Raw genomic sequence first — 22,353 nt, 5'->3', positions numbered from 1 at the left:
CCCTCCTTCCCCTCATCTCGTGCCGCCTCTCCCCTCCTCACGCTGTCAATTTCCGGCCCATTCACCGTCTCACCTTGCCCTCTCCGGCCTCGGCGGGGACCACTGTAGATGCCCGCTCGCCCTAGCGCATCAGCGCTACTTCTGGAGACATGGCTGTAGGATGGGAGCGTATCAGCGCTACTTCTGGAGACATGGCTGTAGGATGGGAGCGCGATGGATCGGAGGGAGACAGCGCAAGCTGCATAGCCGACCTTACGGGGTAAGCACCCTCGACCTCATTTGCCCGCTTCGTGCGATGGGAAGAGAGGCACCACAACCGCCCCTATCTGCCCTGATTTGCTTCTCATCTTTTGGCAGCAGATGATGCCTTGTAGGAGATGGGCACAAAGAGCGGCGACCACGACAGCGACTGCCGAGCACCCTCGCGCATCACTTTGCTTCTGGGTGTGCTTCTCACGGGGACGAAGAAGAAACCCATGAAGAACACAAGTAGCGGTAGTACCATCAACGAGTAGAAAGGCCTGTCTTTTTTCTCCCTTGTCATTATCTCCCTATTTCTTGTGGAGTACGTGCTTGCCTTGATTGGATTGGGATCTGGCCATCATAGCGTTATATATTGTTCTTGATGTTGTTGCAGGTGGATTTAGTCACGGAAACAGAGGAGGACCTCATCTTTTGGCTCAGATGCGTGTTGGCTGGCTCGAATTGAGCAACTCCTCTCCTCCAAGAGTGCTAATTAACCGGATTGTTTCAGAATTTCAAGTAAGTACTTATATTTTGGCTCAGATGCGTGTTGGCTGCCTAGAATTGAGCAACTCCCCTCCTCCGAGAGTGCTAATTAACTGGATTGTTTCAGAATTACTTACCTTTTAGACCAAAGGATATGATTCAGAACTTGCCATATTCTTTGCGTGTACTCATAAATATGTTTTTCTTCTGAAGTTGATCGGGGATGCTCTGGTCAGGGCATCTCACCATGAAGATCCTCGCCATAATAAGTTTCAATGATGGGTGCATGTGATTTTGATTTGTTTTGCCTAACGCAGATGAGAATTATCACATGACAAACTATGATTTCGACAAGTTTGTCTCCATCATCACGCGGATCGAGACCATGCAAGAGCTCGGTATGGTCACGAATCATTGTTACCCGCTCTTGCAACCCACGTTTATTTTTCACTATCAGAGATGTAGTCGATGATTTGTCGGTACGAAAAATAATAACCTTTGTGTTTGTTATTCTGTCTAAATCAGCTAGAGCAATTAAAAGTCAATCTCTGAGAAGTAAAACAAATGGAGATTTCAGTATCTAATGGATCAATATATATATTCATGTTTCATGAAATCAACATAGCTTTATTTTTCAAATTGTATAAGGTTGTCCATTTGTATCTTGTGAAACAGACAGTGTCGAGTTAAAATTCCCATATATGTTTGTCCTTTGCAATTCGCTTGTTCTTATTTTTATGCAATTAGTACATCCATTTCATAAAATCAGAAGGTCCACACTATCTAGGCCCGTGTCCACTGTCATCTGCCATGTATGTAATTTGGGTTGGGTCTATGGCACTTGCTTACAGAATTTTTTCATGAGATCTGGAAAATCCTATGCTTCTGATTATACCGAGCGATATAGTTAATGTGTTAGCTTTATTTTTTTGCTATAACTGGAAACCTGAAACTCCAAATTGTTACAATATAGCTTTGTTTGAATTCCTGAATAAGAGAAAACATCAGTATATTAGTGTATTTATGGCGATCAAATTCAGTCTTGTTCCTTTCAATGTGGTTTGATTGCTTCTTTTTTCACTATATATCGTGAACAATATGTTCACATTTTTCATTTGTTCTCTATTACAGTAGACAATAAAGCCGCCAACTCACCAGCACTGGAGATTAAAAAATGACGATGAAGGTTATAGACAAAGAGTTTATTGCCTTCCCCCCCCTCCCCCATCTGTTTCCAATGATAAAGTTGATATATCACTGTTCTTATGATTAGCCTACCCTCACATGTGTGAGCTTCTGGTTCAGTTTGAAATACACAGTGCATAAATTAAGATTATGCATATGGTGTTTTGGGTGGATAAACTATTTTCGGAACAGATTTTGTACTTTCTATTTACACAGACAACTTAGAGTGACTCTTTTCTTGCAGATGATTCCTTGCTAGACAACAAACTATCTTACTGTTAGTGTACAAAATTTAGGAGTTATTATCATAATTTTTAATTTCCTATTTCTATAGAAATGTGTTTCGCTGGCCATTGCTCTTTTGTTTTGGCATTGCATATATTATGAGCTTTTGTACCAGGTATCGAGTCCAATTTGTAAAGAGCACAATGGTGTTATGCCATTTTGTTAATACCATCTGGTGAACAATGGTAGCTGGAATTTGGATATGAAACTGTCAGTGCTCTGGTGGCCCTTTTCCTTTTAAATTAGAATTGGGTTGCAAAATTCTGTATTCTTGACGTAGTCCTGATGGCGTCCTCTTGAGTGGTCATTACTGCTAGAGGTTGGCATGAAAAAAATACATGGCAGCACAGGGTCTGCAATTGCCAGGTTACGTGTTTTTGGAAATGTCAGTATAATCTTTTTTACTTTTTTATTAAACATTGAACTTAGAACAATGAGAAGTAACTTGAAAAACTGTTTGTAATTTCATTCTTGAAAATTAATCAATCACTTGCGGTGAGTACTTTCTCTTAAACTGTTTAGTTGACTTTGTGCGCTCCTGTTATTACTAATATTATCTTGACAAGATATTATCTTTATCTATGATATAGGAAAAAAATAGGATACATAGTGATAAAAAAATTTAGCACTCTAGATCGTTTAACTTGAATATCTGGAATATGCCTTTTCTATTATGGTATATACCACAACAATAATGATATGCCATTGGGTCAGTTTCCATGTTCTGTTGCTTCTTCCATTCTGCCACACAGTTCTTTTTCTGAATGTTTTGTTTTAGAACTGATAATGAAATTTTCAACTCTGGTTGTTCCTTCCCTGATACATGTTTTTAAATTGGTGTATCTGACTAGATACATCATTTTTCAGTGTTACGTTCTGCATGTGGATATGATCCTGCAATGTTGCAGCCCTGGCTGCAACTCAGTCTACTGTGGATGATTGAGCCGCCTAAGAAGTTTTTGTTCACTAACTGTTTGGTGATGTCTTGTGCCACTATTGGTATTATGCTGCAACATGTGAATTCTAAGCTTATTATATTTCTCTGTCCATCTAAATGTATGGTTTTGGCTCTGATTTGCCTCATATATAATGTTTAGATGATATTAGATGATATTTGGGTTCTGCATCAAGATATTGACAGTTCTTGCTTTGGCAAAAGCATGTATTCTCGATGCACTCTATTGTTTTCCTTCTCATTTATGTATGGCTTAACAGAAATATTTTGAATGAAATATCTCACTGTTCCTAGAGTGTCATTTGTAAATATAAAAAATTGTTCAAGTTCAAACTGTTTTTTGGTCTTATGCTTGAGCAGGATTGTGTGATAAGCGCGCATAGCATTAGCCATCAGGTATCATGATTGGCATGCACCTGACCGGCGAGGAGGCGCCCCATGGGGCGCCCCAACCACTAGTCTTTATAATCTTATACCAATCTTGGAAAGATGAAACCTTGATCCTAGCCTATTTCCATCCATTGGTAAAACCAAAACAATAGAAAACATTGTTCCGGTGAAACAATGTCTATATGAAGTCTAGAAGTCTCGATTGAAGTGATCTTACACCATTATTATTCTTCCCGTGGATTCAATAAACCTAGGGTCTTTAGAGAAAAAGAAGAGTACTACAATCCTATCATTTGGATCGAATATATAGAATTGGTATAGAGGGATCTCAATCGTTGTTGTGTTTAAGTTTGGTAAAAGGAATATATCGAAGCTGAAGTCTTTCATAGCGTGCACACACTACCCATTTATTATTGAACCATTTTAGTTTTCTATGTTAGATTTATCACACAAATCCGACAAAGAATCAATTTATATTCCTAGAGTTTCGGTGAATACATCTACCTAGTCACACGCTAGAAACCCTTATTAAGATACTTGTTTAACCGTATAGTTTAGAGATCTTTAGCGTAAATAAATATATATTGTAGAATTGTTAATATTGTAAAATTAATTCAAGAAGGAACTGTTTTGTAACATACATTAAAATACAACAGAAAAATATATTTGAACCTATACATTAAAATGTATAACAAGAACACTGGGACTAAGATTTAGCAAACTTGGTATGTAATTATGTATGCCAAAAAATATACAATGCAAAAAACTAATTGTTTTTAAAAGTATTAAATTTTAGTATAAAATCATTTTTGTTCGTCCCAAGTCCAAGGACGTGGATTGCCCGACGGGGGAATTGAATGACGAACGTTGTTATTAGTGTAGAGACTGAAATCAGGGGAATGAGATAGGCTGTAGTACAATGCGATTGGTTGGCCGGGAATTGAGTGATAAGGACCAGTGTGACGTTTTTTGTGGGCATGAATCATCCGTTGAAAATGAGGATTTGAGGTGTGAGATCTCGATGGTACGAAGCGGATGGAAAAACGAAGGATTTAACAAGACATCAAACACGGCTAAAGTATTTTCGATCATGAACTTTGATGTCGGTGAGGTTGCCAGAATAGTTGGGTACACCGGGAACAACCTAAAATTCGATCCATCCAAAGACAACAAACAACACAAAAGAGAAGTTGAACAGAATGCACCTAAGTTTACTTGTCATTAGCAGTTCCGATTCAATTCAACCAAGGTTGACTGTTGCTTCTAGTATGGTGGTATACTATGGGAGGACATGCTTTATATTACCAGTTGGTACATGTTTGGGCCTTGGGGACGGATATTAGTAAGGGAATCTTGATATGTGAAAATTTGAAATATTATTAATGTAAATGTATGTTGAATCTCGAATCTAGGCTTGTAGCTTCCTCCTGTATTGGGACTAGCTTGTTCAATTCATTATTGGAAAGATAGACCTTTGATGACAAAGAAAAGATAGACCACGGTTCCATTTTAACACTTCAACAAGTTAGTGATAAGCATAACGATACCTATTGCTTCTACGGAGAGAAACCTGTAATTATCTTATCTGGAAATTTATAAGCAAAGGATTTTGAAAAAAAATACTACCCCAAGTTCAGTTTGGGGTTAGAGGGAAATTGAAAGCGATTCTTGTTATGTTAGTTTCTTACTCGATTTTTGTCATTCAGCATGTCACACTTCCCAATCCCATCAAGTTCCTGCTATGTCCAATACCATGTCTATACAATTTTGTTGCTAAGCATTAATATTTATTTGTACATGAGATGTGCTCAGTTAGGCATATGTGTAGTACAAATAAACACTGATGCTTAGGCAAAAGTCGGTTTATTTTTCTAAGCACCCATGTAAACACTTCTCATTGTACATAGTCTAACACGTGGTATCTTCGTTCCAAAATAAATGTTTTAATTTTATCTAAGACATTTAAAATAAATAAAAATCTAGATGCAAATGTATCTAGAGTATTTTAGTGGCATGAGCTACATGCCCGATCCTTATAGTTTAAAACAAAGGAGTAGTGCCGGCTGAAATCCCTTGGTCTACGAGGTACTCCCTCCGTTTTCTTTTAATTGACTCAAATTTAGTATAAATTTATACTAAATTCGAGTCAATTAAAAAAGAACGGAGGGAGTACATGCATGGAAGCGATCTGAGCAGCGATCCGTAGCATTTGAGCGCGACGGGCGAGAAACCTAATCCAGTGTCACACCTCACACGATAGTGATAGTGACAGGCTGCTTAAGTTTTCCGCATAGATCGAGTCGAGCGAGTGAGGAGGCCACTCCGTCTCTTTCACCCACGACCGCATATCCTCGCGTTTTCCCACTTGCCGAGAGACTGCCTGTTGGCCGATTCGTCTCGCGTCTAGAGGAAATGACTCTTCCGCCACCAGTTCCCGGTCAACTCTGCCTCGCTTTTACGGCCGTCGAGCGGTGAGAGAGACAAGATTAGTGAAACGTAGGAGTACAAGGAAACGATCAAGCCGTGGGAGTGCGTGTACGCTAGGTTCACATCTGAGTGTGCGTCGAGGCCACGCGCCCTTGTACGTGGTCGTCGCGCGCGTCGGGCCACGGCGTCTTCGTGCGTGGTCAAACCGCATGCGCCGTTAGTCCCGTTATAAGTTTCCAGCCCCAACCACTGCCGTCCGACCTAAACAAGACCCGAGAGCAACGGGGCCACGTTTAAAAGTCAAGCTTCAGCCGCACCGCCAGACGAAAGCCACGCCAAACACACCACGTACCAGCGCGCGTTTCCCAGCTGCCTCCTCCAGCCCAGCTATATAGCCACCGCTCCCAATGTCCCCATCTCCTCGTGCCAAACCCAAAGCACAACCAGACCGAGCTCAAAGCCACCGCTCCTCCTTGTTCCTTCCCTCGGAAGAGACAGAGCCAACGACAGGAGGAACTCGATCGATCGATGGCGGCCCGGTACGTGGAGATGCTGGACATGGGCGTGCGCATCGCCGCCAGGTTCCACTCGCACTGCCCTCAGACCGCGCGCATGTACTACAAGCCGCCGCAGTCCACCTCCTCGGCGGCGGGAGCCTCCACGGATCGGAAGGCCGCCGGCTTCGACCACGAGGCTGCGGCCGCCGCTGCCTTCCGGCCCTTCGCCGCGACGTCGTCAGCGGGGTTCGGCGCCGGCGTCCAGCCAGGTTTCTGCTTCGACACCGCGCAGGTCCTCATCTACGAGGTCGTATGAGGAACTTAAGACTCTCGGAGCAACGACGGCTAGCAGGAGTAGTTTCTTCATTCGGAATGAGACCTCTGGAATGAGGAATTTTGTTTGTGGCCAATGAGTTGATCGGCTATGCTTAGCTTAGTCTGTAACACAATTCTTTAATTCGTTTACTACACTATGTCCTTGCGGGAATTGATTAAAGAAACATGATTTTCTTGCCTGCCCCTGTCATGGATCCCTCGTCCATAGGATAGTCAAATCTGTTTTTCTTATATTGGATTGTCAAATCTGTCAACGCCGAGCATCCAAAGCCTTGTTCGAGGATCGCCAAACAAGTTTTAAGTTGATGAGATTGCCAAGGATCGGCCACGATTTTAAAACAAAGTCGAGCAAGGAATTGGGCGAGGTTGCTTCGGGTGCGTAAGGCTGGAGGATTATTCAACACGTCACATGGCTTAGTTTTTTTTTTCTTGAGGCAACGTCACATGGCTTAATGTAGCGCTCGGTTAGTATAGTAAATACTAATAGTAGTAGCGGTTGTCTTTCTATCACAGTCTTCGAGCTTGTCAGGTACACAAGGCTCGGACAAGGCAATGGTAGGTGGTAATTCACATATTTCAATATCTGCGTGGAGAGAAATAGCAAAGGCTTGGATGTGTATTTTCTATCTAGGGACTTATGATGACATCATTGATCTTAAACATCGAAGTCTCAATTGGTCCGCTGAAACAATGTCTATATGAAGTTTCAAATTCTCGATTGTAGTGATCTTATACCATTAGCAATCTTCCTGTGGATTTGATAAACCTAAGATCTCTTAAAGAAAAAGAAGAGTAGTACAATCCTGTAATCCGGATTGAAGGTATCAAAGAGGTATAGAGCGACCTCAATCGTTGTTGTGTTTAAGTTTGGTAAAAGGGGTGTATCGAAGCAGAAGTGTTTCACGACATGCACACACTGCCAACTTTTTATTGAGCCATTTTAGTTTTTATGTTAGATTTCACACAAATCTGACAAAGAATCATGCCAACAATCTAATTTATAGTTCAGGAGTTTCATTGAATATAGTTACCTAGTCACATACTAGAAACCATTATTAAGATACTTGTATGCCCATACGGTTTAGAGATCTATAGCGTAAATAATTATATATATACTATACAATTATTAGAATTGTAAAAGTACAGTTGAGTCCTCATTTTTGACTAAAAATAAAAATAAAATATGAAAATGAAATATATTTGAACATATACATTAAAATGTGTAACAAGAACACTGGAACTAAGATTTACCAACCGTGGTATATAATTATCAATGCCAAAAAAGCAATGCAGAAAAACTAATTTCCTTTAAAGTATAAAACTTTAGTATAAAATCATTTTAGTTCAACCGGATTCCAAGTATTCATTGGAACCAGGTTGAAATCATGGGAACAAATTAGATTTTACAACAATACTATTGGTTCGGAATTGAATGATGAAGAGGAGACCTGAGAGACGCGAGATGTCATTAACATGAAGCTACAAAAACATGTTATGAAGCAATGGGGTCGTATTAAAATAAAAACAATGGTTAGAACAAATTTTGTGAAGAAAATATAAAAAAACATTGGTGTAATGGTACCTATTGCTTCTACGGAGAGAAACCTGTAATTATCTTATTTGGAAATTTATAAGAAAAGGATTTTGAAAAAAAAAACTACCCCAAGTTCAGTTTGGGTTTAGAGGAAAATTGAAAGCGATGCTCATTCTGTTAATTTCTTACTCGATCTTTGCCATTCAGCATGTCACACTTCCCAATCCCATCAAGTTTCTGCTATGTCCAATACCATGTCTATACGTTTCATTTACAATGGGAGATGTTTAGGTGGGTGCTTAGAAAAATAAAGCATTTTTTTTCTAAGAATTAATATTTATTTGTACATGAGAGGTGCTCAGCTAGGTATTTGTGTAGTACAAATAAACACCGATGCTTAGGTAAAAATTAGTTTATTTTTCTAAGCATCCCTCTAAACACTTTCCAGTGTACATGCTCAAACACGTGGTATCTTCGTTTTAAAATAAATGTTATAATTCTATCTGAGACATTTATTTTAAAATGGAGAAAATCTAGATGCAAATGTATCTAGAGTATTTTAGTGGCATGAGCTACATGGGAGGAGGCGTTTTGGCTCATAGGAGCAAATGCTCCCATTATACAAAATAATTAAAAAATAATTTTAAAAATGGCAAAAAATTATGACATAATTTTTTTGGTGTACATCAAGACATTCTATGTTAGCGCACAAGTTTTAACGGAGAAACAACATTTTATGTGGCGTGTACAAAAAAGACAAAAAAATGTCTTGTATGTAGTCATGTTATAGCATCAAAATTTGTCTTTTTTACAGGAGCCACAAATTTTTTTAGTTTTTTTTGAAAACTTGTGTACGAACATAAAATGTGTAGATGTACATGTAAAATTTTATTTTAGAATTTTTTGACACTTAAAATGTTGATTCACATAATGAGAGCAAATGCTCCTATGAGCCAAAGTGAATATCCCGAGCTACATGCCCGATCCTTATATTTTAAAACAAAGGAGTAGTGCCGGCTGAAATCCCTTGGTCCACGAGGTACATGCACGGAAGCGATCTGAGCAGCGATCCTTAGCACTTGAGCACGAAGGGCGGGAAACCTAATCCAGTGTCACTCCTCACACGATACTGATAGTGATAGTGACAGGCTGCTTAAGTAGTATTCAGTAGATCGAGTCCAGCGAGTGAGGAGACCACGCGGTCTCTTTCACCCACGACCGCATCCTCGCTTTTTCCAACTTGCCGAGAGAGTGTCTGTTCGCCGGTTTACCTCGCGTCGCGTGGGGAGAAAATGGCCCTTCCATTCCGTCACTAGTTTCTGGACAACTCTTCCTCGCTTTTACGGCCGTCGAGCCGTGAAAGAGACAAAATTAGGGAAGCTAGTACGCCAGGTACAAGGAAACGGTGGCGTCCGGTTTCCGAGTCCACACCACACCGCGCCGACCGAACCGGCCGTGGGGGTGCCTCTCGAAGCCTCAGTGGTTCACAGCCGAGTGAATTCCGGGCACGCGCCTTTTTACCTGGTCGTCACATCGGGCCACGGAGTCTCCGTGCGTGGTCAAACCTCATGCGCCGTTAGTCCGTTATAACTTTGCCCTAACTTTGCAGCCCCAAACCAACTGCCGTCCGACCCGACAGCAACGGGGGCACGTTTAAAAGTCAAGCTTCCGCCGCGCTGCGAGACGAAAGCCACGCGAAACACACCACCTGTTTCCCAGCTATATAGCCACCGCTCCCAGTTACCCCCCTCTCCCCGTGCCAACCCAAAGCAGCCAGACCGAGCTCAAAGCCACCGCTCCTCCTTGTTCCTTCCCTCGGCAGAGACAGAGTCAACGACAGGAGGAACTCGATCCATGGCGGCCCGGTACGTGGAGATGCTGGACATGGGCGTGCGCATCGCGGCGAGGTTCCACTCCCACTGCCTGCAGACCGCCCGCATGTACTACATGCCGCCGCAGTCAACCTCCTCGTCCTCGTCCTCGGCCGCCTCCACGGATCGGAAGGCCGCCGGCTTCGACCACGAGGTTGCGGCCGCCGCTGCCTTCCGGCCCTTCGCCGCCACGTCGCAGGCGGGGCTCAGCGCCGGCATGCAATCTGTTTTCGGATTCGACACCGCACAGGTCGTCATCTACGAGGTCGTATGAGGAACTTAGAGCATCTCCACTCGTCCCCCCGACGAGGCCCCCGCGCGACGTTTTTTCCATCCGGACGGCGAAATTCGGCCCAGTCGCGCCCCCGGTTCCTCGTTTTCGTCCGGATTTGGCCCTTCATCCATCCGGCGAGCCCACGCCATCCCCGGCCCCCGGGGCGCGCTCGGGGACTCCGGACGAAAGATTTTGGCGCGAAACGTCGTGTGGACCCGCGTAGTCGGCGACTGGAAAACCAAATCATGTCGATTTTCCCTCCAATTTGCTTGCATATCCCCATTCCCTCCAAGTTTGCTTGCATATCCCCATTCTCTCCCGCCGAAATCCCCCAATCTCCTCGTCTTCCAGCCTCCAGTTCCTGGCGGCGTCTTCTCGTCCACCACCACTCTCCTCCTCGTGTTCTCGTCCACCACAATGCCGCCGAAGGCGCCGGCGAGGAAGATGCGGGCGAAGAAGACGAAGCCTCCGGGCATGTCGAACGCCGAGTGGGCGGCGGACGAGAAACGGCGCGAGGTGGAAACAAGCGCCGTGGCGGAGAGGGTGAAAAGAGCCGCCGCCAAGAGGCGGCGGCGGCGGCCCGGACGAACAAGCGAGGCTGATCGGCATGGCCTTTAGCGGCGGCGGCAGCATGTTCCCCGGCCAATGGCCGACGCAAGGTACAACCAGCTTCCCGTCGTCCTTCTCCCCTTCGCCGTACTCGCCGTCGCCGACCGCCGTGTTCCAAGAGGGCGCCCACGTCCAACCGTCCAGGTCCACGACGTCGCCGCCCGAGCTTGACGTCGGCGGCGGCGGCCTGTTCGAGGACACCTCGCCGGCCCTGCGACGAGGGTCGCTCCCGTTCGGCGCGATGGCGGCGCCGAGCGAAGAGGAGATCCACGAGATGATCACCTCCGGCTCCATGGCCGCCGCTGCGAGCCCGGGGTTCTTCATGGCCGCCGCCGCTGCGTGCCCGGGGTTCTTCACGCAAGAGGAGACGAGGGCGACGGCAGCTGTGGCGGCGCGCAACGGGCAACGGGAGGATGTTGCCGACGGAAGCCAAGCCGTCGAAGAAGAAGACGAGGAAGAAGAAGAGCCAACTCAAGCATCCGCCAACCTGTCGAAGGGGAAGAAGAAGAGGAAGAAGGACTCGCCGCCTGCCGAACCGCGTATCAAATGGACGCCGAAGGAAGAGGAGTGCCTCGCCGAAGCTTGGATGACCGTGTCCACGAACGGCATAATCGGGGCCAATCAGTCGTTCGACACATACTGGCATTGAGTGAAGCAGGCGTACGAGGAACGCAAACTCGTCGATCCCTACTTCAACAAGACGAACATGAACGTGTACCGGGGAGAGAAGGCAATGGCCACCCATTGGGGGATCATGCAGACGGCGTGCAGCAAATGGCACGGCATACAGGAGGAGGTCGACAAACGGCCGATCAGCGGCCACGACTTGGAGCAAAAGGTATGCTCCGCCGACCCCGCATCACCGAGGTACATCGTCGTTACCCGACCCGTATCGCCGTGCTCTTTTTCCCCGGCTGCGCCGAGCTTTGGACATGTACACGGACGACACCAGCCTGCAGTTCAAGTTCCTCAACGTCTACGCCCGCCTCGAGAATTGCGAGAAGTGGAAGGAAACTCGCACGACCCTCTCGAAGAGCAAGACCGAGCAGTACAACCCCGACGCTCCGGCGGCGTGCGCGGCGGAAGGGCGCCCTGAACTCAGCCAGAAGAAGCTGAAAGAGCTCAAACGGACGGACAATCCCGCCGACAGGATGCAGGCGTCGATCGACAAGTGCTGGGCCGACTTGAGGTCGCACGCCGACGGGAGGAACGACAAGTTCGACTGTAGGTGGCGGGAGATGCTCGCCAACCAAGGCGTCCGGATCGCCCTGCTGAAGACGACGGCGGCGACGAAGAAGAGGAACACAGACTTGGCGTTCCTCATGGGCGGCGGCGACATGGAACTGATGGACGAGGAGACGAGGAATTGGTACCAGGGCCACCGCAGCGACATCCTCCGAGCCACTCCGGCCAGTCCTTCGTCGTCTCCGCCGGCTCCTACCTCGTCTACCTCACCATCTACCTCGTCGACTGCGGCTGCTTCGACGTCCACTGCCGCTGCTTCCTCGTCGCCCGCCGCAGCCGCTTCGGCCGCGTGTGAGGGAACTGGTCCGTCGGACACCGCCGTGCCGGCCGGGACTGCCGACGAGCTCTGTCTCCGTGTAATTTCCCTCCGATCGCCGATCCGTGGCTGATCCTTTTGCTCCTTTTGCCGATCAACTGGCCGTACTTGTAGCGCGGGACGGCGATTTGTTTGAATTTAAACTCTATCCGCCGAACTCCGGGTGGACGACTGGAAATACGGTACTCCCCACGACTTAATTTCGTCCAATCCGGCGGTTGTTTCGTCCGGATTTGGGCGTGGGGAGCGCCAACGAGTGGGATGCTCTTAAGACTATCGGAGCAACGAGCGGCTAGCAGGAGTAGTTTCTTCATTCGGGAGAGACCTCTGGGAATTGATTAAAGAAACATGATTTTCTTGTTTGCCCCTATCATGGATCCCTCGTCTATAGGATTGTCAAATCAATTCTTTTTTGCGAAAATATTGGGTTGTCAAATGTAGCATCCAAAGTCTTGTTCGAGGATCACCAAAAGTTTTTGAGTTAGCGAGATTGCCAAGGATCGGCCCACTGCACAACACGATTTTAAAACAAAACCGAGGAAGGAATTGGGCGAGGTTGGTTCGGTTGGGTACGGCTGGAGGATTATTCAACACGTCACATGGCTTAGTGGAGTGCTCGGTTAGTACTAATATATACTAATAGTACTAGTGGTTTTCAGACGCACTCTTTCCCTAACCAGGATACCGAAAGGGACTGGCAGGGTTTTAATGAGGCGGACTTGCTGACCTAATATATGGTGGAAAAGTTTCAAAAAAAAACAGTACTAGTGGTTTTCTTTGTCAGGTATGCAAGGCTCGGATGGTTAATAATGCCACAAAAGCAATGGTAGGTGGTAATTCGCATATTTCAACATCTGCATGGTGAGAATAGCAAAAGCTTGGATGTGTAGTTGCTATCTAGGGACTTATGATGACGTCACTGATCTTAAACCTCGAAGTCTCTATTCGTCCGCTGAAACAATGTCTATATGGAGTTTTGAATTCTCGATTGTAGTGATCTTACACCATTATCAATCTTTCCGTGGATTCGATAAACCTAGAATCTCTTTAAAAAGAAGAAGATTAGTACACTCCTATAATCCAGATCGAAGGTATCAAAGAGGTATAGAGCGATCTCAATCGTTGTTGTGTTTAAGTTTGGTAAAAGTGTTGTATTGAAGCAAAATTCTTTCATATTATTTAACCATTTCATAGTTTTTATGTTAGATTTCACACAAATCCGACAAAGAATCATGCCAACAGTTTAATTTACTTCGAGAGTTTGAGTGAATATAGTTATCTAGTCACATACTAGAAACCCTTATTAAGATAATTGTTTAACCGTACGGTTTAGAGATCTATAGCGTAAATAATTATATATAATATACAATTATTAGAATTGTAAAAGTACAGTTGAGTCCTCATTTTTCACAAAAATAAAAATTAAATACGAAAAATTAAATATATTTGAACATATACATTAAAATGTGTAACAAGAAGAATGGAACTAAGATTTACCAACCTTGGTATGTAATTATCAATGCCAAAAAAAATGCAATGCAAATAAACTAATTTCCTTTAAAGTATAAAACTTTAGTATAAAATCATTTTAGTTCGTCCTGAGTCCAAATATTTCATTGTATACCAGTTTTTGTAGAGATCTGCAGAGTAAATGTCGAACACTACAAGTTTTGCCTAGAGTGTTCATGACAAACGAAAATGAAAAAAGTGACCATGTTACCAATTTAAGAACGTAATTGTAAATGATGTAGCTTCATCAAGAGAAGCAGTTACAACTGTAGGATGACTGCATCACGAATGCTAGTACGTTTAGAGATGACAAAAATAAAAGTAATTTCAGGTAGAAATATATCAGAATTGCTTTCTACTACACAACACGGAGATGGGACGAAAACTAACCTTGGTGCTCGTAGCTCCCTTTGGGTGGGGAAGAGATTGGGTGGGAGGCCTGTGCATCTCGAATGCTACTAGAGATGACAAAATAAAAGTAATTTCAGGTAGAAATATGCCAGAATTACTTTGTACTACAGAACACGAAGATGGGACGAAGACTAACCTTGGTACTCGTAGCTCCCTTCGGGTGGGGAAGAGATTGGGTGGGAGGCCTATTAAGTGGGGAAGGGGGGCTAAACGTGAGACTTGCCAGTTTTTATATGCACTGTGTGTGTTGTACATCAGCCCATTCAGGTCTAGTGAGCAGGCACTAGGTCAGGCGAAAAATGGTAAATTACTTTCATATAATCTACATCAGTCAGTTGTAATAACTTCAAATGCCCTTCTCATTCCATAATGATCCACTGACAATGAATACTCTGCTGGGGGTGATTGCTACTTCCTGAAGCAAATGTTCTATTTTCTACCACAGACTGGAACGCGAAACGTTTAACTGATGACCAAGTTCTTCCGCAAAGGTGGCTTCGGGTTCATATGGGCATTTATAAATAATAAGCACCATGATTATGTGATCATTGTAATGAATTTTTTGGGCTCGTTACTCTTATCCCTTACGTATGATTAATTGTTCGGCTTCTCCGAAAGTTTGTAAGGACCCGATATATTCAAAATATTGGATGAAAAAAAAAGTTCAAAAAACATCGACAACTAGGTCTTCGAGTAGTACAACTTGAGTTTACATACGGTTGCAATCATCCGTCCCTAGACTCGGGGGTTACTCCCATCAGGAGCACTGGACGCGTACCCGATATCAGGCGATTTCAACCTTATGACAAGCATGAAGAATCCATATTCTTCGATTGATCAAGGTGTTCGGATGAAGGCATCTTTAGTCCCTGCCCGAAGCTTCGCCTCGACCAGTACGTCACTCGGGGGCTACTGATGTGGGCATTACCCTTCTGGTACTCGACATTGGCCTACCTCCTCCAACTCAACAAGGGGCTCATGAGGGTTTATGTCGGTTGCAACAGAGAAGACCTACAAGAAGACAGACTTTTGACGGATAAGGCAAGGAGACGTCGATAAAGGAAATGATAGATTAGACCTTGATGTAATCTAGTTAAGTTTGGACAGGACTCTCGGGACCTGATCTCCTATATAAAGGCCAGGAGGGGGGCCTGCCGAACGACACACTTACGCAACCAACACAACCTAGCATACACCAACCCTAGAAACCTTGCCTCCCTGCGAGTTCACCACAACGCAGCCTATCGACTGCCCCATTGTAACCCTTTTATTCGATAAATCAAGATCAGACAAGAGAAAAAAGAGCGATTGAAGGCGGGTCCACCTCACGCGGAAGTTTCTCTAGGGCGATCGGGAGGCGATCGCGATTAGCTAGGGTTTTCCTCTCGAGGGTGGTGACGATCGGCGGCTGGTAGGTCTCGACGGCGAGATCCATTGCCAGTGCGCGTGTGGTGTCCTCTCTGACCCTCGGGCGTTCACGTGGCGTGGAGCAGAGGAGGCGATGGTATCTCCTACTCGATCTGGGTCGGTGAGAGATGGCGCCGGCAAGGCGCTAGCGGCGGGCGGCCCGTCCAGGGCGCCTTCACGATCTCCGATCCAGTCAGGTGCGGAGGATCTTGCGGCTGGTTTGTCTGCAAGGATGGGGGAATTGTTGTTGACGGAGAAGGAGGCTTCGGGTCTGGTGATCAAGGGCGTTGAGCCATCTAGGGTTCCTCGCCCTCGATGGGCAGTGGTGGGCAAGGTGTGCTCGCCGAGGAAGCTGTTGATTGGAGCGCTTGAGCGAGCCATGGAGCGGGCCTGGGGTCTTCATAGGCCGGCCACGTTCAGAGATATCGGAGATAATCGCTTTGTGGTGAGATTCACATCGGAGGGGGACTGGAATCACGTGAAGAAGAATGGCCCTTGGCAGTTTGATTTCAACGTGGTCTTGATCGAAGATTATGATGGATCAGTCCGCCCCTCTGACATGGTCTTTGACTCCCTGGACATATGGGTAAGAGTTCTTGATCTTCCTATGGACATGATGAATAGGGTCTATGGTGAACTCTTTGGAAGGTGGGTGGGAAAGTACATATCTACTGATGTGGATGCTGATGGAATGACATGGGGCAAAGATTTGAGAATAAGAGTGGCTGTCAGGGTGGACCAGCCATTGGTTAGAGGAGTGCGGGTGAAGGAATCTGAAGATGATATTGAAGGGAGATGGTTTGATCTAAAATATGAGAAAGTGCCACACTTCTGTTTTGATTGTGGCTGTCTGATTCATGCTGAAGATAGGTGTTTGGCGGAGAAGGAGGAAGTGAAGCAATGGGGTGAATGGCTTAGGGCGTCGCCAAGGAAGAACCCAAAACCCCCTGCGCCAGTTCGTCCATCGATGTCATCTGGGAGTTTCTATAGTCGTTCCTCTGGATCGGTGTATGGTGCATGGCGGGAACCTTCTGTTCGGGATCTCCCCCCTCGCCGAAGGCTTTTCAATGACTATACCCACTCCAGTTCGTCTCGCACTGGCGAGTACAACGGAAGGGGTGTTGATGACTATGTGACTAGCCCTTTGCAAAGCCGTCGGGCTAAGGAAGTGGAGAAGACTGGGACAAATGATCCGATGGAGATTGGAACCAAGAAGAGTGGAACATTCACACGGCGTCCACGGAAGGAACCTGCGGCTCCGATGCTAGCTCAGGTACCACTGGGTACCCGAAATAGGAAGAGAGGGACTAAGCAGGTTTGGATGCCAGTAACTGTGCAAGTGGTGGGGGAAGGAACTTCTGAATCAGCCGGTAAGAGACAGCGTACGGCTTCGGTGTTTGATAGAATTGGCAATCCATCGGCGGACCCTGCGGCGCAGGGCCGCCGGGAGCAATGAATTGTCTAAGCCTAAACTGCCGCGGTCTGGGGTTGGACGCGGCGGTAGGCGAATTACGTGACCTTTGCAGGTCATACAACCCGGAGGTGGTGTTCTTGTCTGAGACAAAAAAGAAGGCGCAGGAGATGAACAAACTGAAATGGAGTCTTGGCTTCTCAAATGGGGTGGCAGTTGATTGCGTTGGCAGGAGTGGAGGCTTGGCTCTTTGGTGGAGGGACGACGTGGAGGTGTCTGTCCGCCCATGGTGCACATATTATATAGATGCCAAGATCACCAGCGGTAGCAAAACATGGAGGCTCACTGGAGTCTATGGAGAACCAAAAACGGAGCTTAGGAGCAGAACATGGGAAGCCATGCGATATTTGAAGCGGCAGGACGATCTTCCGTGGCTCTGTGTGGGGGATTTCAATGAGATTGTACAGGCGTCGGAACAGCTTGGTGGTAACCAGCGTGGCGAGGCGCAGATGGAAGCGTTTCGCGAGTGTCTAGCCGACTGCGGCTTGACGGATCTGGGGTACTCAGGATATGATTTCACATGGGATAATAGGAGAGAGGGTGACGACAATATTCAGGTACGGCTTGACCGAGGCATGGCGACAGCGTCGTTCCTTGATCTTTACCCTCTAACCTGCGTGGAGCACGTGATAACGGAGACCTCGGATCACCTGGCTCTCATCATCAAGGTGCAGGAGAATATCCCGCGGCGTCTACCTGCAGGCGCTCGTGGCTTTCAGTTTGAAGAGATGTGGATGAAACATGAGGGCTACGAGGTGATGGTGAAGGAGGCTTGGGCTAATGCGGAGCAGGGAAGGAATGACCTCCATGGACTTTGGAACCGGCTCAGGCATGTGTCCAGGGATATGAAGCGGTGGAGCTATGAATCGTTTGGTTCGGTCCGAGCAGAAATCAAAAGCCTGAAAATGAAGCTTGAGGATGCGAAGGTTCGGTCCCTGGGGTCTGGCCCATCTCAGGAGGTCCGCCAGATTGAACAAAAGCTGCATGAGGTGTTTGAAAAAGAGGAAATTATGTTCAGGCAGCGATCGAGGCAGGACTGGCTAAAGGCTGGTGATAGAAACACCAGATTCTTCCAGAATAGGGCGTCTCACAGGAGGCGCAAAAATACTGTCCTGGGGCTGCGTAGAGAGGATGGAACCATGTGCAAAACGAACGAAGGGATGAGTGGAATGGCACTGGCCTTCTACCAAAACTTGTACACTTCGGAGGGCTCGACAAATAGTGAAGAAATACTAAACTTGGTTGCCAACTCGGTCACGGAGGACATGAACCAAGCGCTGACAGCGGCGTTCTCTGATAAGGAGATTGAAGAGGCTCTCTTTCAAATGGGTCCTACCAAAGCTCCAGGGCCGGATGGGCTTCCCGCCCTTTTCTATCAACGACACTGGTCTTTGTTGAAAATTCATGTGTGTGCCGCTGTCCGAGAGTTCCTGGCTGGTGGGGAGGTCCCTGATGATTTCAATGATACTGTTTTGGTGCTTATACCGAAGGTTAACTCACCGGAGTTATTATCTCAGTTTCGTCCCATTAGCCTGTGTAATGTCCTTTATAAAATCGCAGCGAAGGTGGCGGCAAACAGGCTGAAGAAAATTCTCCCTATTCTCATATCTGAGGAGCAGAGTGCTTTTGTGCCGGGTAGGCTTATCACGGACAATGTGTTTATAGCCTATGAGTGTGTGCACGCAATCAGAACGAGGAAAAGAAAGAAGGCGTTGTGTGCGGTGAAGCTGGACATGATGAAAGCCTATGATAGAGTTGAGTGGAGCTTCTTGAGGAATATGATGACTCGTATGGGCTTCTCGTTGCAGTGGGTTGATATGATCATGAGATGTGTTATGTCTGTTAGGTTCACGGTGAAATTAAATGGAGTAACTGATACGTCTCCGACGTATCGATAATTTCTTATGTTCTATGCCATATTATTGATGATACCTACATGTTTTATGCACACTTTATGTCATATTCGTGCATTTTCTGGAACTAACCTATTAACAAGATGCCGAAGTGCCGCTTGTCTGTTTTCTCGCTGTTTTTGGTTTCGGAAATCCTAGTAACAAAATATTCTCGGAATTGGACGAAATCAAGACCCGGGGGCCTATTTCGCCACGAACCTTCCGGAAGACCGAAGAGCATACGAAGTGGGGCCACGAGGTGGCCAAACCACAAGGCGGCGCGGCCAAGGGGGGCCCTCGTCGGCCCTCCGACTCGCTCTTCCGCCTACTTAAAGCCTCCGTCGCGAAACCCCGATGCGAAAAAACCACGATACGGAAAACCTTGCGAGACGCCGCCGCCGCCAATCCCATCTCGGGGGATTCCGGAGATCTCCTCCGGCACCCTGCCGGAGAGGGGATTCATCTCCCGGAGGACTCTACACCGCCATGGTCGCCTCCGGAGTGATGAGTGAGTAGTTCACCCCTGGACTATGGGTCCATAGCGAGTAGCTAGATGGTTGTCTTCTCCTCATTGTGCTTCATTGTTGGATCTTGTGAGCTGCCTAACATGATCAAGATCATCTATCCGTAATACTCTATGTTGTGTTTGTCGGGATCCGATGGATAGAGAATACCATGTTATGTTAATTATCAAGTTATTGCATATGTGTTGTTTATGATCTTGCATGCTCTCCGTTATTAGTAGAGGCTCTGGCCAAGTTGATGCTAGTAACTCCAAGAGGGAGTATTTATGCTCGATAGTGGGTTCATGCCTGCATTGACACATGGGACAGTGACAGAAAGTTCTAAGGTTGTGTTGTGCTGTTGCCACTAGGGATAAAACATTGATGCTATGTCCGAGGATGTAGTTATTGATTACATTACGCACCATACTTAATGCAATTGTCTGTTGCTTTGCAACTTAATACTCGGAGGGGTTCGGACGATAACCCGAAGGTGGACTTTTTAGGCATAGATGCAGTTGGATGGCGGTCTATGTACTTTGTCGTAATGCCCAATTAAATCTCACTCGTACTTATCATGACATGTATGTGCATTGTTATGCCCTCTCTATTTGTCAATTGCCCGACTGTAATTTGTTCACCCAACATGCTTTTATCTTATGGGAGAGACACCTCTAGTGAACTGTGGACCCCGGTCCATTCTTTAATACTGAAATACAAATCTGCTGCAATACTTGCTTTTACTGTTTTCTTGCAAACAATCATCTTCCACACAATTCGGTTAATCCTTTGTTACAACAAGCCGGTGAGATTGACAACCTCACTGTTTCGTTGGGGCAAAGTACTTTGGTTGTGTTGTGCAGGTTCCACGTTGGCGCCGGAATCTCTGGTGTTGCGCCGCACTACATCCCGCCGCCATCAACCTTCAACGTGCTTCTTGGCTCCTCCTGGTTCGATAAACCTTGGTTTCTTTCTCAGGGAAAACTTGCTCGCTGTGCGCATCATACCTTCCTCTTGGGGTTGCCCAACGAACGTGTGAAATACACGCCATCAAGCTCTTTTTACGGCGCCGTTGCCGGGGAGATCAAGACACGCTGCAAGGGGAGTCTCCACTTCTCAATCTCTTTACTTTGTTTTTGTCCTCGCTTTATTTTATTTACTACTTTGTTTGCTGCACTTATATCAAAACACAAAAAAATTAGTTGCTAGTTTTACTTTATTTACTGTCTTGTTTGCTATATCGAAAACACAAAAAAATTAGTTTACTTGCATTTACTTTACTTGATTCATCATGTTTCCTTTTAATTTTACCACAAAAAACATACCGGTAGGACGCGGGTCTATCATTGGGAGAAACAATATAGAAGAATTCTTCAGTCATGTTAGTACCGTTGAAGATTTTGAAGATAGACACTTGGTAGAACTTGCTCCTACTTATGAAATTGCTGCTGCTGCTTTAGTTCGCATGTTGGAAACTAAATTTGTTAATCTCAATCCTATAATCCAACACATGTTTCTTACACTTGGTGATATGGAAGAGGGGGAAAAGAAAGATTTTGTTTTAGAAACCCTTCTTAGAGAATTTGATGGTCTAGCAAGAGAGGCTAGAAAGGTCTTCGCTAAATTTAATATGTTTGGTTCTCATACTAATTTTGTTAGTCTCCTTGAAAAAATGGACATGGATAGGATAAGGTACACTAATAATGCTAATGATGGTGGGGAGATCAAAGCACCAATACCATGTAAACTCCTAGCTATTAACGATGCGCTAGAAAATAACTATGCTTGGCTTGTTCCTGAGAATTTGTTCGATGAGAGTAGCAAGCCCAAGACTAATGAGAAGGGAGACGCTGAAACTTATGTATCCAATATACTATGCATGGTTGAGAAAACTCCAAACCCCGCTGTAGATGCACCACCCTTTGATAACACTTGAGTTACACTTTCTGCGCCTAGCTGAAAGGCGTTAAAGAAAAGAGCTTATGGGAGACAACCCATGTTTTTACTACAGTATTTTTGTTTTATATTTGTGTCTTGGAAGTTGTTTACTACTGTAGCAACCTCTCCTTATCTTAGTTTTGAGTTTTGTTGTGCCAAGTAAAGTCTTTGATAGTAAAGTAAGTACTAGATTTGGATTACTGCGCAGTTCCAGATTTCTTTGCTGTTACGAATCTGGGTCTACCTCCCTGTAGGTAGCTCAGAAAATTAAGCCAATTTACGTGCATGATCCTCAGATATGTACGCAACTTTCATTCAATTTGAGCATTTTCATTTGAGCAAGTCTGGTGGCCTAATAAAATCCATCTTTACGGACTGTTCTGTTTTGACAGATTCTGCCTTTTATTTCGCATTGCCTCTTTTGCTATGTTGGATGAATTTCTTTGATCCATTAATGTCCAGTAGCTTTATGCAATGTCCAGAAGTGTTAAGAATGATTGTGTCACCTCTGAACATGAGAATTTTTATTATGCACTAACCCTCTAATGAGTTGTTTCGAGTTTGGTGTG

General features: G+C 45.5%; 2 protein-coding genes across 2 annotated transcripts; both read left to right on the top strand.

Annotated features, from left to right (window-relative positions):
• Nucleotides 1-6,415: 6,415 nt before the first annotated feature.
• LOC124700468 lies at nucleotides 6,416-6,982 on the top strand. Its single transcript, XM_047232593.1, has one exon. It carries the CDS (start codon nucleotides 6,500-6,502, stop codon nucleotides 6,782-6,784), a length of 285 nt encoding a protein of 94 aa, XP_047088549.1. The 5' UTR covers nucleotides 6,416-6,499; the 3' UTR covers nucleotides 6,785-6,982.
• Nucleotides 6,983-10,113: 3,131 nt separating this feature from the next.
• LOC124700467 lies at nucleotides 10,114-10,483 on the top strand. Its single transcript, XM_047232592.1, has one exon. It carries the CDS (start codon nucleotides 10,193-10,195, stop codon nucleotides 10,481-10,483), a length of 291 nt encoding a protein of 96 aa, XP_047088548.1. The 5' UTR covers nucleotides 10,114-10,192.
• Nucleotides 10,484-22,353: the final 11,870 nt, after the last annotated feature.

The sequence above is a fragment of the Lolium rigidum genome, chromosome 3, assembly GCF_022539505.1.
Source record: "Lolium rigidum isolate FL_2022 chromosome 3, APGP_CSIRO_Lrig_0.1, whole genome shotgun sequence".
In the NCBI taxonomy this organism is placed as follows: Eukaryota; Viridiplantae; Streptophyta; class Magnoliopsida; order Poales; family Poaceae; genus Lolium; species Lolium rigidum.
This window is presented reverse-complemented; position numbering and strand designations above follow the sequence as displayed.